The 12,364-nt window shown below is 35.8% G+C and overlaps 2 protein-coding genes across 2 annotated transcripts in view; both read right to left on the bottom strand.

The window, feature by feature from the left end:
• Positions 1-5,675, bottom strand: part of LOC132991487 (major histocompatibility complex class I-related gene protein-like) — a 12,085-nt gene extending 6,410 nt beyond the window's left edge. The window contains exons 1-2 of the mRNA XM_061060274.1: positions 5,672-5,675; positions 2,044-2,205 (exon numbers count right to left, since the gene is read on the bottom strand). Coding sequence (XP_060916257.1) covers positions 2,044-2,205; positions 5,672-5,675 — 166 coding nt within the window. The remainder of the gene's footprint in view (positions 1-2,043; positions 2,206-5,671) is intronic.
• Positions 5,676-5,708: 33 nt separating this feature from the next.
• On the bottom strand, positions 5,709-8,225 carry LOC132991128 (uncharacterized). The gene is made up of 6 exons (XM_061059761.1): positions 7,932-8,225; positions 7,385-7,530; positions 6,883-6,947; positions 6,095-6,256; positions 5,904-6,008; positions 5,709-5,809 (listed from the first exon to the last, which is right to left on the bottom strand). The coding sequence occupies exons 1-6, from the start codon at positions 8,043-8,045 to the stop codon at positions 5,781-5,783; spliced, it is 621 nt and encodes a 206-aa protein (XP_060915744.1). The 5' UTR covers positions 8,046-8,225; the 3' UTR covers positions 5,709-5,780.
• Positions 8,226-12,364: the final 4,139 nt, after the last annotated feature.

The following is a 12,364-nucleotide window of genomic DNA, read 5'->3' as shown; positions in this document are numbered from 1 at the left end:
ATAATGAGTCCATGATCAAAATGATTGTCCCTTCATTTTCTGTGGATCATCTCATCAATTAATGGACTGAACTGTTCAGCCTGATGAGTGAATCATGGCGTACAAACACTGTTCAAGTTTCATTCATCTCATTTAATCTACATTTATAATTCACATGTAGAATCTGGGATGGAACCTGAACATCAGTACGGTCCAGTTCATACAATCCAATATGTTTCATACCACATATTTAGAGCGTTAACTCATTATTCTTGTTATTATTGATGATGTAACGGCTTTTTTTTAAATCAATCAATAAATGTTTGAATCTCTTAAATGTCAATAAAAAGTCAAACAAGTCCATCACAACTTCTCAGAGGCTGAGATTAAATCTTTAAATGACTTCTTTAGTCTGAGCGACACTGAGCAGAAAGTCATTCATTTAAATAGTTTATTATGAGACAGACACACCGTCATCACATTCATCTAAATGAATCTAATCTAAATGAATCTGATCTAAATGAATATAATCTAAATGAATCTAATCTAAATGAATATAATCTAAATGAATATAATATAAATGAATATAATCTAAATGAATCTAAATGAATCTAAATGAATCTAAATGAATCTAAATGAATCTAATCTAAATGAATATAATCTAAATGAATATAATCTAAATGAATATCATCTAAATGAATATAATATAAATGAATATAATCTAAATGAATCTAAATGAATCTAAATGAATCTAAATGAATCTAAATGAATCTAATCTAAATGAATATCATCTAAATGAATATAATCTAAATGAATATAATCTAAATGAATCTAAATGAATCTAAATGAATCTAAATGAATCTAAATGAATCTAATCTAAATGAATATAATCTAAATGAATATAATATAAATGAATATAATCTAAATGAATCTGATCTAAATGAATATAATATAAATGAATATAATCTAAATGAATATAATATAAATGAATCTAATCTAAATGAATCTAATCTAAATGAATATAATCTAAATGAATATAATCTAAATGAATCTAATATAAATGAATATAATCTAAATGAATATAATATAAATGAATATAATCTAAATGAATCTAAATGAATCTAAATGAATATAATCTAAATGAATCTAAATGAATATAATCTAAATGAATATAATCTAAATGAATATAATCTAAATGAATATAATCTAAATGAATATAATATAAATGAATATAAATGAATATAATATAAATGAATCTAATCTAAATGAATATAATCTAAATGAATATAATATAAATGAATATAATATAAATGAATATAATATAAATGAATCTAAATGAATATAATCTAAATGAATATAATATAAATGAATATAATCTAAATGAATCTAAATGAATATAATCTAAATGAATCTAATCTAAATGAATCTAATCTAAATGAATATAATATAAATGAATATAATCTAAATGAATATAATCTAAATGAATCTAAATGAATATAATCTAAATGAATATAATCTAAATGAATATAATCTAAAGTTGTTCTTGTTCATATTTCGGACACAGGGAGGTCAGTACAGTAGAGTTGTGCTGTTTGACCTTTGACCCCTCTGATCTGATGGTCATATTTATCATGGCGTCCTGTCAGTCAGCTTCATGAAAACATGCTGCTCCTCCTCTCATGTGAGGACCCAGCAGAAGCAGCCTGTGTCCCATTTGGGGTCCTGCTCCTCAGTTTGAGAAACCAGGCAGTAATGTTCCTCTATCAGCTGTGTGTTGTTGGTTTGTTGTGATGAACAGGTTTGTTTTTCTAAAAGGAGAGTTCACATGTGGGCAGCTCAGTAGAGTTCTTGTGATGTAATCTAGTGGAGATCAAGTGTTAATAATGTCTGTAGATTATTATGGGATGGACAGAAACACTGAATCAATGTGTGTGTGTGTGTGTGTGTGTGTGTGTGTGTGTGTGTGTGTGTGTGTGTGTGTGTGTGTGGTAACATCTGTTCACTAAAATACAGGATCACATTATAAATAATCTTTTTTCAGTATAAATTGAATCATAAACAAACCTCCAGTTTGGTTGAAGCGTCGCTTTAAAGTGTCAAGTCTGACTTTGAAGAGCTGCTGGTAAAACACAGCTCTCTCAGTCTCCCACTCCCAGTAGTCAGCTTTGTCTTCTGTGACTCTGTTCATCCAGTCCTGTTTGGGTACATTGGATCTGCAGAGTCCCTCTGCACCTTTAAGAAAAAGCTAAAGACCCAGCTCTTTCATGAATACCTACTAACTTAATGATGATGGTCTCCATATTATTGATGATGATGATGGTAATGACGATGGTTTTTGTTTGATAACGATGACTTATAAGATGGTTTCTATACTGATTAGAGCTCTCAAGAACTGCCCTCAATGTTGTGCTTTGCCTCTGGTCACTTCCTGTCAGCACCTGTGTGTCCAATCAGACTCAAAGCTGATCGTTTGCTCTTACTGACATTGTTCCCTTTTTCTAGATCCTTGCTTGTGTTGTTCTTACTCTCTGATGTACGTCGCTTTGGATAAAAGAGTCTGATAAGTGAATTGTAGAATTGTAGAATTGTATTTCAATGAATGCACAATGAATTAAATCACTGTTCATGACCTTTTTTTTTATATAGGTCAGGTTTTTTGTGTATGAACCTTACACCGTGGAGATGGCGAGCTAAAACCTATGAGATCTACCCTGCTACAAGTTGGTAGGATCTAAAAAGTCATTCGAACACGGATCGAAAGACATTGACCTTTTTTTTGTTTTTTTGATGGACCCAAGAAGAGTTTTTTTGATTAAGAGGATATTTATGTTGGTTGTTTGAACTTATTATTTTGTTATATTGGAAGTATTTTTTATGTGAAATACAATAATTATTATTTAAATTTACCTGTGTTTGGATTTTGTTGGTATTCACATCTGAGCTCCTAGAGACCTACCTTATTTCTTCCTAATTTAAATTTGACTTAAATGCACAATTAAAAAAAATTAGCCCACATGCTACACGAGACACCTCGCCTGCTTCTTGGCATGTCCCAGGTCCGAGTGCTTGATAGTAGGGACACTACACTTCATGCAGTGGCACATTTAAACTTAGCGGATTCAACAGCATAGGGCAACACTTACCAAAGCATTAGGTTGCATGAGCTCATATACTAGTCGCAAATAAACTACATAGCCTCTCTGAATTTAAAGCACAGTGCCGTATTGAAACCAATAAATGTTCACAGTATAAATATAGATAGAAACACATAGTTGAATAAAAAGCCTAACTGAAATAAAGATGGGTAAGCTGTTATCACTATGTTTGGGATTTTATTATTGTGTTTAAGCTATTGTTTTTTTATTTTAAGACAAAGTTTGTGAAAGTCTATCAATTAACAGCTGAAACAATATAATTGAGCCTCACACGGGCACCAGTCAATATACTATATGAAACTAAGCACAAAACAAACAAAAGTTGGTTGGGCTGTTATCACAATGTTTGGAATTTAATAATGCTTTATAAGTTTGTATTTTATACAAGCTATTGTTTGTCAATTTAATACATATGAAGGTATATGGATGTTTTCTATTAACATGGGGCACTATTAAATGTAACGTTTATCTATCTTTAGTTATAGAGTTGACCATAACTTTCCTCGTATTAACAGTTGGGGCACCAGTCAATATAAACTGTTCAGTTTTGGCTGGCAGGGCATTTAAGAGTCTGATGTATCTCGGATCTTGAAAAATGCTTCTTAAAAACAACTTCAATGACCAATTGGAGTTAATTCAAAAAGTCACATTAGTATCTAAATAGACAGATAATAACTGATTATTTACCCTAAGAAAAAGTCAGAAGTTGTATACAAAAGGACAAATGAAGAAAAAAACTTTGCATGCTTTGATAGTGGCAATAAAACAATGATGCCACGTGTAAGCAAAATTCTGTCTGTTATCTCTAGGTGTTCTAAACTATTCTGTTTGTTACCAACGTGTTGAAATAACACTGGAGGAGGAACACAGTGATGAGGTTACCACCTACTAGATGTGCCATAAAGTAAAATATAACATAGCAAACTTTAGAGATATTAGGAACTCACTAACAGTGGGAGTGTCTCAAATGTATTTGAATGCTCTCATTTTTTCTTACTTTCATTTATTTATATCATGTTGGTCTCAAGAAAACAGGACTGTCTTAAAACCCATAAGGTCACTACATGAACAAGCCCTTAAAATTCTGGACAGGAAACCACAACAGTATCATCAATGTGATATACTTGATAAATATAAAATTCTAAGCTTTGACAAATTAATTTTGTATTCCGATGTCCACTTAGTGTATAAAATAATCCATGATGCTGCGCCCTCATCATTGAAGAGCTTTGTGAAACTTCTCTCTGAGCACATAAGCAGAGCTTCATGGTCTGCCTCAAATGGAGATTGCAGTATTCCCAAACGTGGCTCCACTTTAGCATAATCTTTATTTTCTATTAAAGCCATTAAATAATGGAATAATCTTTGCTCAAACTTCTGCACATTCACCCGTGAAATCAAAAAATGTATTTTTAACCATTTTAAGTAACCAGTCTTGTCAGCATTAATGTGTCATCTCCACAACCTTTCACATCTCAGGGAAACTCTAACATAATGTTTTAATATCTGTATGTTGTTCTCTGTCTTTCTTTACTCTTATGAATTTTTTTATGAGTGTGTGTGTGTGTGTGTGTGTGTGTGTGTGTGTGTGTGTGTGTGTGTGTGTGTGTGTGTGTGTGTGTGTGTGTGTGTGTGTGTGTGTGTGTGTGTGTGTGTGTGTGTGTGTGCATGCATGACTGGTTGATTTGTATTTTGCTCTTGCCATCTTCTGCCCAGGGACAACAGATGGAAATTGGCTAGTTAGCTAAATCTAGTACAAGGCATCTCTTCTCTTCTGAGACTAATGTTGTTTTGTAATCAATCAATCAATCAATCAATCAATCAATCAATCAATCAATCAATCAATCAATCAATCAATCAATCAATCAATCAATCAATCAATCAATCAATCAATCAATCAATCAATCAATACTTATTGCTATATTACAAAGACCCAGCCTATCCATCATGAGTACTTTAGCAAAGCAGCAAAAGTTACAGTGGTAAGAAAAAACTGTCTTATTAAAAGGCAGAAATCTTCGGCCGGATCCCCGGCTCATGATGAAACAGCCTTCACAGGTCTAGACTGCGCCGGGCTTGGAAAGGGATAGGGGGAGAGATGGGATAAAATGCAGGAAGAGGGATAGGGAGCAAGAGGGTGGGGGGGGGGGGGGGGGGGGGGGTACGTTGTTCAGGCAAGCTGTCCATAAACCGTAATCTGTCCCTGATTAAAACTAATAAACTAAACTAGATCTGACCAGATTGATTGATGTAATTGATTTTCAATTAAACCCAAAATAATTTAAAGAAACACTTGTGTCATGTACAAAAATTAAAGTAAATAAAGTAATAAATAAAATACAATCTCACAATCAATCATGAAGAAATCAGACCCCTACCCCACCCGACTGTAACAACCCTGCCTTGTATTTTTTAAGAGCTCTATTAACTGTGTTTCTGCTGCACAATAACTAACTTCTTGTGGCTGGTACCAAACCTGCATGCACCTGTCCTTTTAACCTTAAACAGCATCTATACTGATACCCCTTCATCCCCACCCATTCTGTATTCATGAGATTAAACAATCCACAAATGTAATGTTTTAAGACACTTTCTTTACTTCCAACATTTCAGTTTAGTTCAGCTGAAGATGGGCTTCTATTGTCTTCATTTTTCTTTTCCTTTAATACACAACGCTGTAAAGAGAAAGACAATCAAATAATTTAGTTATGTCTGAAATCACAGATCTCAATTTCATTATTTAATTGGACACGTTTGAAGGTTACTCACTATTCTCTGGGTCATAGATGAAGTCTGGTTCTCCTGTGAAACCAAGACACTTGGCTTGCTTCATGGTACGCATCATGTCATAGTGCTTGACGTGGTTTTCTTTAGCTGGAAACATAACAAAATGAAAATAAAATTAATATGAAAAATGTTTTGGATATAGAAGGAGGTATTTGCTCTTTTGGTTTTCCTACCCATCAGGTAAAAAGCTCGATAGCCTTTGACCTCATGAATGGTTGTGGGGTTGACGATGTTCATAATTGGAAGTAAATTGTTGTTGTTTCTGCTGTTGACGGTATACAGCAGACATCCCTCACAGGTTGGAAGAGAGTGATATGTGCAGCTGAAGTTTGTCTCTGAAAAGAAGTTAAATAAAAAACACAATTACAGCACCATTATCTGAGGCATCCACTGTTGAGTTGGCTCCGAGACTAAAATGAAGGTCGACAATAGTCAGAGTTTAAAATTCATTGTAGTGTCTATTATCCATTGCTGATTCATACAATGTCTGATGTACACTGAAACCTATAGGTATCTAAAGGCAACAGGACAGTATATATGATGAATCAGGTTACTGGGTACTGAATATCTTTGTTCCAACCCACTTTTATGACCTCTGGGAGAGTTTTCCTAAACTATATGAAAGGCAACAAGTCCTCATACCTACACATTTTCCAAACAAACAGGCCGAAGTTGTGTTCGATGTTGTGAAGTGGTCCCACTTTTGTTAGGAATTTGGAAGAAAGGATGGGGTATGGGTTGGTTTTGGCAATTAAGTCCCTTACATAATAGTTTCTTTCTGTTACCTAAGATAATGACTATGACAATAGGAGTTGGTCACTCAACTATAAAGTAAATACTGGTCACAATAAGCTGTTTCATTTATTAATCAGTTGTACTTTTTTTTGGACAAACCCGGATTCATTGACGCACAGAACGAACACTGACAAGCTAAAGTATCATATCTAATCAGGTGACTTACTGTCAGTTACTGCAGTGTTCATATGAAGAGTTACAGGGGATGATCCATACTTGCAATATGTAGGACTGTGAAAAAATAAAGAATAAAAGGGAAGTTCATGTCTTTTGGAGGTTGAAGAACAAGTTGGAAAAACTGGACTGGAACATTCACACAATAGTGTAACAAAGGTGGTTCATTCTATAAACTAACACTACAAGAGATTGATGTAAAATAAGACGTTTTCACATTTGAGCTGCTGAAATTCTGCAGGATAGCACCAATTCATAACAAGTGTTATCTCAAGACACACAAAAAGCTGGTTAAGAGACCTTACTCTTTGTTACTTAATATTACAAAAGAACATGTAAAAAGACAATACTAAAAGTAGAGGAGAACATAATGGAGAACAGGAAATATAAAGCAGCAGTTAAATTACGTGCACAGAGATCGTAGCGGTCTCGTGCATACAGCTTATGCACCGGCACTGGTCACAGTATATAAACGTTGCACTGCTTATACTCACTGCCTGATCCCAATATCCTCAACAAGTTCCTTGGGGTATCCCGGTGTCTGACGGAAATCAATCCACTGGCTCTTTGCTGATCTGAACAATACTTTAAATGGTTCACTATCAATCCAACCCATGATGAAGATCCACTTTCCATAACTCTGCAGATAAACAAGAAGTCAGTAAAGTAGAAATAAATATCTTTATTAAAAGTAAGCAGAGCTGAACAGACAATCTAAGTGTTTATTGGCACCAATTGAATAAAGGTGTAGCACTGGGTACCAAAAGTCTTTGATCATATTGTTCATATCAATCAACATTATGCTGAGGAAGTCACATTGGAAATAAGTAACCATATTTTTAAGTGACGTAAGGGGAAGGTTGTTAACCTTTGCTTTCAAGAATTTGCAAAGAATTTGTCTTGAAGTGTTAAGTTGTTGCTGATCCTTATCCTAAAGAAAGGGAGGAAGAAACTGAAACGACATTCAAAGATATGTGTACTACTTAAATCGTTAATACTAATGCTCACCTAAAAACCCATTAAGAAGCAGAGGAGTCTTACCGGTTCAAAAGTAGGAAGAGGTGTGACCAGAGGCCTGCATTCTTCAACTGACTGAGCTGAGCTGCTCATGAAAAACCCAACCACCAGGAAAAGACTGCTGAACCACAGATTCATGATGATACAGATGGTTAGCTTCAGAGTATCGCTCAATGAAAACACAAGGTAGGAAGCTTTTCTCCAAGCTGAATAACTGGCCCTCACAGAGCCATCATCCAGCTTTTATAGAAGCTGCTCAAGGCACAGTTCCAAGTGGTCTAGGATTTTCAATGTACACAAAGGGGTAATCTGTTGATTTTCTTTTATTTATTTGGGGGGGGGGGGGGGGTGTGCTGTGTTTGCTTTTCTGAGAACTCTTTGTGCAACAAATATTTACAGATTGCTGCTCAGGATACACAAATACACTGAGTATTCAGTTCATTACATGACTGCCTCAATTCACCTCCTATTTTGTGATCTCCATTATGCTGTATGCACAGATGTAACGCTAAAGTGATCACATTAAAACATACCCTTGAATCCACGCTACTGTGATTGATTGAGTAGGAAGTAGACATCTGATTGGCTACAGACATTTCCTTGCTGAAAAAAAAATGCATTTGTGAATCTAACCACAGCAGGGGAGTCTCAAAAGTCTCACACACAAATGCAGTGAGGTTCACAAATGACAAACAGTTTGTAAATGCAGACTGAACAGTCTGTATATAAATGTAACAAGATACAAATGTGTTTTTTAAATACATATGTATATCATATATTTGTGTGTGCAATGAAATACATTTGTGAATCCTTCTGTGTGCATTTGTGAACATTGAGACTGATCTAACTCCATAGAGACAGGGGTTGATGAGGAGGGGACATATATAGGTCTGTGGACAAAATGTAAGAAATGTAAGATGAAGAACATGACAAAAATAGAAACTCAACGAAAGCTTTATGTTATTTAAAATTTAAAATATATATTCAAATTTTACATTTCTCTTATCACACTGATAACACTTTGTACTTGTGGCCTGTTGGTCACATGTACAATGTACTGGCAGCATTTTAGTAGGAAGGAATACATGAAGGTTTCGACTCCATGTTTTTTTGCTAGCAAGCATCTAGCAAAAATAGCTGGTTGGTTAACAGTTAAAGGCTGCTTGTGTTTATTTTACATCAAACACCCATTAATGAAAAAATATGAATCATACGTGCCATACTTGAAAATCTCCATGGTTAGGCTTAGCAGTTAATCAGGGTGAAGTGACTAGGAATTAAGTGAATGTGGATCCCTTATTTCATAATAAAAGTTGACTACATTTAGCAGATGTTTAACGTGTTTTAGAGTCTTTTTTCTTTTTTCTTTTCTTATTTTAATTATTGTTTGATGATGTGGCACTGTTGTATACTCACAGCCTGATCCCCACATCCACAATCATATGATGGGGCCTCATAACCATGGACAGAAGTCAACCCACCGGCTCATGGTTTATCTGAAACAAGGCATCATATATTGCATTATCAGAGTATTCAGAAATGATTTTCCACCTTCCTTACATCGGTAGATGAACATAAAAGCAGAGAAGTAGATACCCACCATGCAAAATCAGGTGTAGTACTGGGTAACATAACAGGTAAATACTGTAATCTTTTCAGCAAAGTTTTTGATCAGATTCTTTGTCAACCCTATCACATTAGCTAATCCAATAACCCAGGTGAGCAGTAAAAGAGGGCTTACTGGTTAGAAAGTTGAAAAGGGTTTGACCTGGGGTTTGCATTCTTCAGTTGTCAGAGCCGAGCTGCTAAGAAACAACCTCACCAACAGAAAAAGACTGCTGAACCAAAGATTCATGATGCAATGGAGAATGTTTTTCAGAATATAAGGTGAAACAACCACCAGACATGAAGGTTTGCTCAGGGAAAGCTAAATGACTGAGCCTCACAGAGCCACTGAGCCTTTATCTAAGCTGCTCATGGCATCGTTCCAAGTCTTCTGGGGTTTGACATGAAGGATTTTTCATCAACAGCTTCTACTTTTAAGTCCACAAGTTGAAAAGCAATATTTCCCTCCTCCCACCTTTGTGATATCACAACAATGAGGAGTCACAGCTAGGGCTTAACAAAAGAGGTTTTCATCCAAGAGTTGTACACCTTGACATGAAGATAAAAACAGTCTATGGTTACTTTTGTAAAGGCAAACACATCTACAAACATTACTTTAGTTAAAGTACAATGAGAAATCACAACAGTTTGATGGTAAAGGCTTACAATCATTACTCGCTACTTGTGTTACCTTTATAGCAAAGAGGTTAAACAGTTTTGAAATCACACATTTAGTCACCGTTTGGCCTTGTTGACGAATTAGTTACAATCTGTTTTGCTGTCAACAATTTAATTTATCATGGTTCTTATGTTTTCTTTAAAAATGATTTTTACCAGAAATTATGATTGGGGAACAATCTCTAGGATGAAACAAATGCAACACAAAATTAGCCTACAAATTCAGTGGTTTTGTTTGTGTTTTTTCCCACAGTTGGGTAAGTAATACTTCACTTTAACCTTCTCTCTGCAGGTTAAAAGGAGATTTCAGGTTGTCATGTGTTTGGAGGATGTCTCCACGACACATGATTTGTTTTTGCATCAAACATTTACAGGTTTGTTGATTTGTCTGCGTTTGCCCATGATGCACAAACACTCAGAATATACAGTTCATCAAAGGACAGTCTACAATGGCTTGAATATGGATACCAGTGGTTATTGAAGTCCCACGTCTTACCTGCTGCAAGCTCTCATTTAAAGAAAGAAGCAGTTTGTGTCATATTTTAGAATATTAACAAGTATGTGATTTGTATTTGTAAAGATAAGACATGTTAAAACACATTTGGTTAACCTTTACGAGGAAAGCTTACGATTTGATGTTCAAGGCTTTAATCCATGCTAGCTACTTGTGTTAGCTAAATGGCAAAGATGCTTAACAGTCTAGCAAGCTAACATCAGGTCACTGTGAATGAAAAGGAGATCCAAGGGTACGATGTGTTTGAAGGACTTCAAAGGACACTTTGACTTGTGCATCAAACATTTACAGATATGTTGACTTGTCCCGTGTTGCCCACGATGCACAAATACACTAAGAATACAGTTCTTCCCAGGACTGACTGAATCCAGCCAAAACAAACTGACCTATAGCCTCACCTTTGCCTTTGGCGCTGTAACATCCAACATGCTATCGATTGCTAGCCCACAAAATGACGCATTCAGCCGTGACTTATGCGTCTTTAACGCCCCTCTAACTCCCCATCACCGTCCGTCTTCACCACCACGAGTGTCTAGACTCCATGGGGGGATTTATTCTCTTGACGCTCATATTTTACATTCTCCAAACACATCAACTACCCCGTAGAGTCCAAGCGCCAAAGACCTTCTTTCAAGTCTCATTTCCATGTTATCGATTGTAGTAAATCATTTGATATGGGTTGAAATCAAACAAACAGTGTTTAAAAATGTATAAATAGTGATATGTTGAGTAACGTACAGTAAGTGCTGAGATCTTTTTTCAATGTAGCGTACATTTATCCCAACATTGTATTTTATAGCATGGAGCACACTTACCCGTCTTCTTACAATCTATAGCTTAGCTCAGCTCTGGTGGCTAATATACTTACTAATGACAAGTAACTCATACGAGATTAAAATTTCAGTTTTTACACTCTGTAAGTCATGAACACACACATAGGCTGAAATATACACACTCATGCAGAAACAGGATCCTGTGGACATGCACTAATGGAGAGAAGAACAGAGTGATGGAGCGGCCCACTGTGGGCGCTCCTTGAGCTGATGGTGGGGAGGGGGTTTGATGCCTTGCTCAAGGGCACCTTGGCAGTGCTCAGGAGGTGATCTGGCACCTCTCCAGCTACCAGTACCGGGACTTGAACCGGTGACCCTCTGGTTCCCAACTGAAGTCTCTACAGACTGAGCTACTGCTGCCCCCACCTACAACCCCACTTCAAAAATACCCAAATATCCCTTTAAGAAGTGACATGATTTCTTTAATACATTTTCAGAATCATGAATAGAGCAGTCCGTTAGATTGGAAGATTTTAAAACCAGGTTAAAGGATAATTTGAGGTCTGTATACACATTTCTCTGATGGACGCTTCTGATTCGTTAAGTGATGTAATATTGTTTTATTGTCTGTCTTTGTCCTCTGTCTGAAACTTTGATGCTGCTTTCTTGGCCAGGACTCTCTTGAAAAGGAGATCTTGTATCTCAACAAGCATTTTCCTGCTGCTCAAATACTACCAGGCCAAACAAACAGTCTCACATCATTCTCACCCTGAAATCTCTGCACTGTCCGTCCCACAGACACATATTAAGACTAGTGGTGATTGTAAGTTTGAGGCCGTAGCACCAATTTCGTAAAGCAGTGGTTGTTGCTGTAATTCGGCTCTCTG

Source organism: Labrus mixtus, chromosome 16 (genome assembly GCF_963584025.1).
Source record: "Labrus mixtus chromosome 16, fLabMix1.1, whole genome shotgun sequence".
In the NCBI taxonomy this organism is placed as follows: domain Eukaryota; kingdom Metazoa; phylum Chordata; class Actinopteri; order Labriformes; family Labridae; genus Labrus; species Labrus mixtus.
The sequence above is the reverse complement of the archived record's forward strand: the minus strand, read 5'-3'. Positions and strand labels throughout refer to the sequence as shown.

Bases quoted from the DNA above. Each gene is read 5' to 3' on its own strand.
- LOC132991128 (XM_061059761.1), bottom strand. From the start codon at position 8,045: ATGAATCTGTGGTTCAGCAGTCTTTTCCTGGTGGTTGGGTTTTTCATG. The intron at 6,948-7,384 runs GTGAGTATAAGC...ATTTTTTCACAG, and splicing joins GAGGATATTGGGATCAGGCA to TCCTACATATTGCAAGTATG. The intron at 5,810-5,903 runs GTGAGTAACCTT...TTCTCTTTACAG, and splicing joins CATCTATGACCCAGAGAATA to CGTTGTGTATTAAAGGAAAA.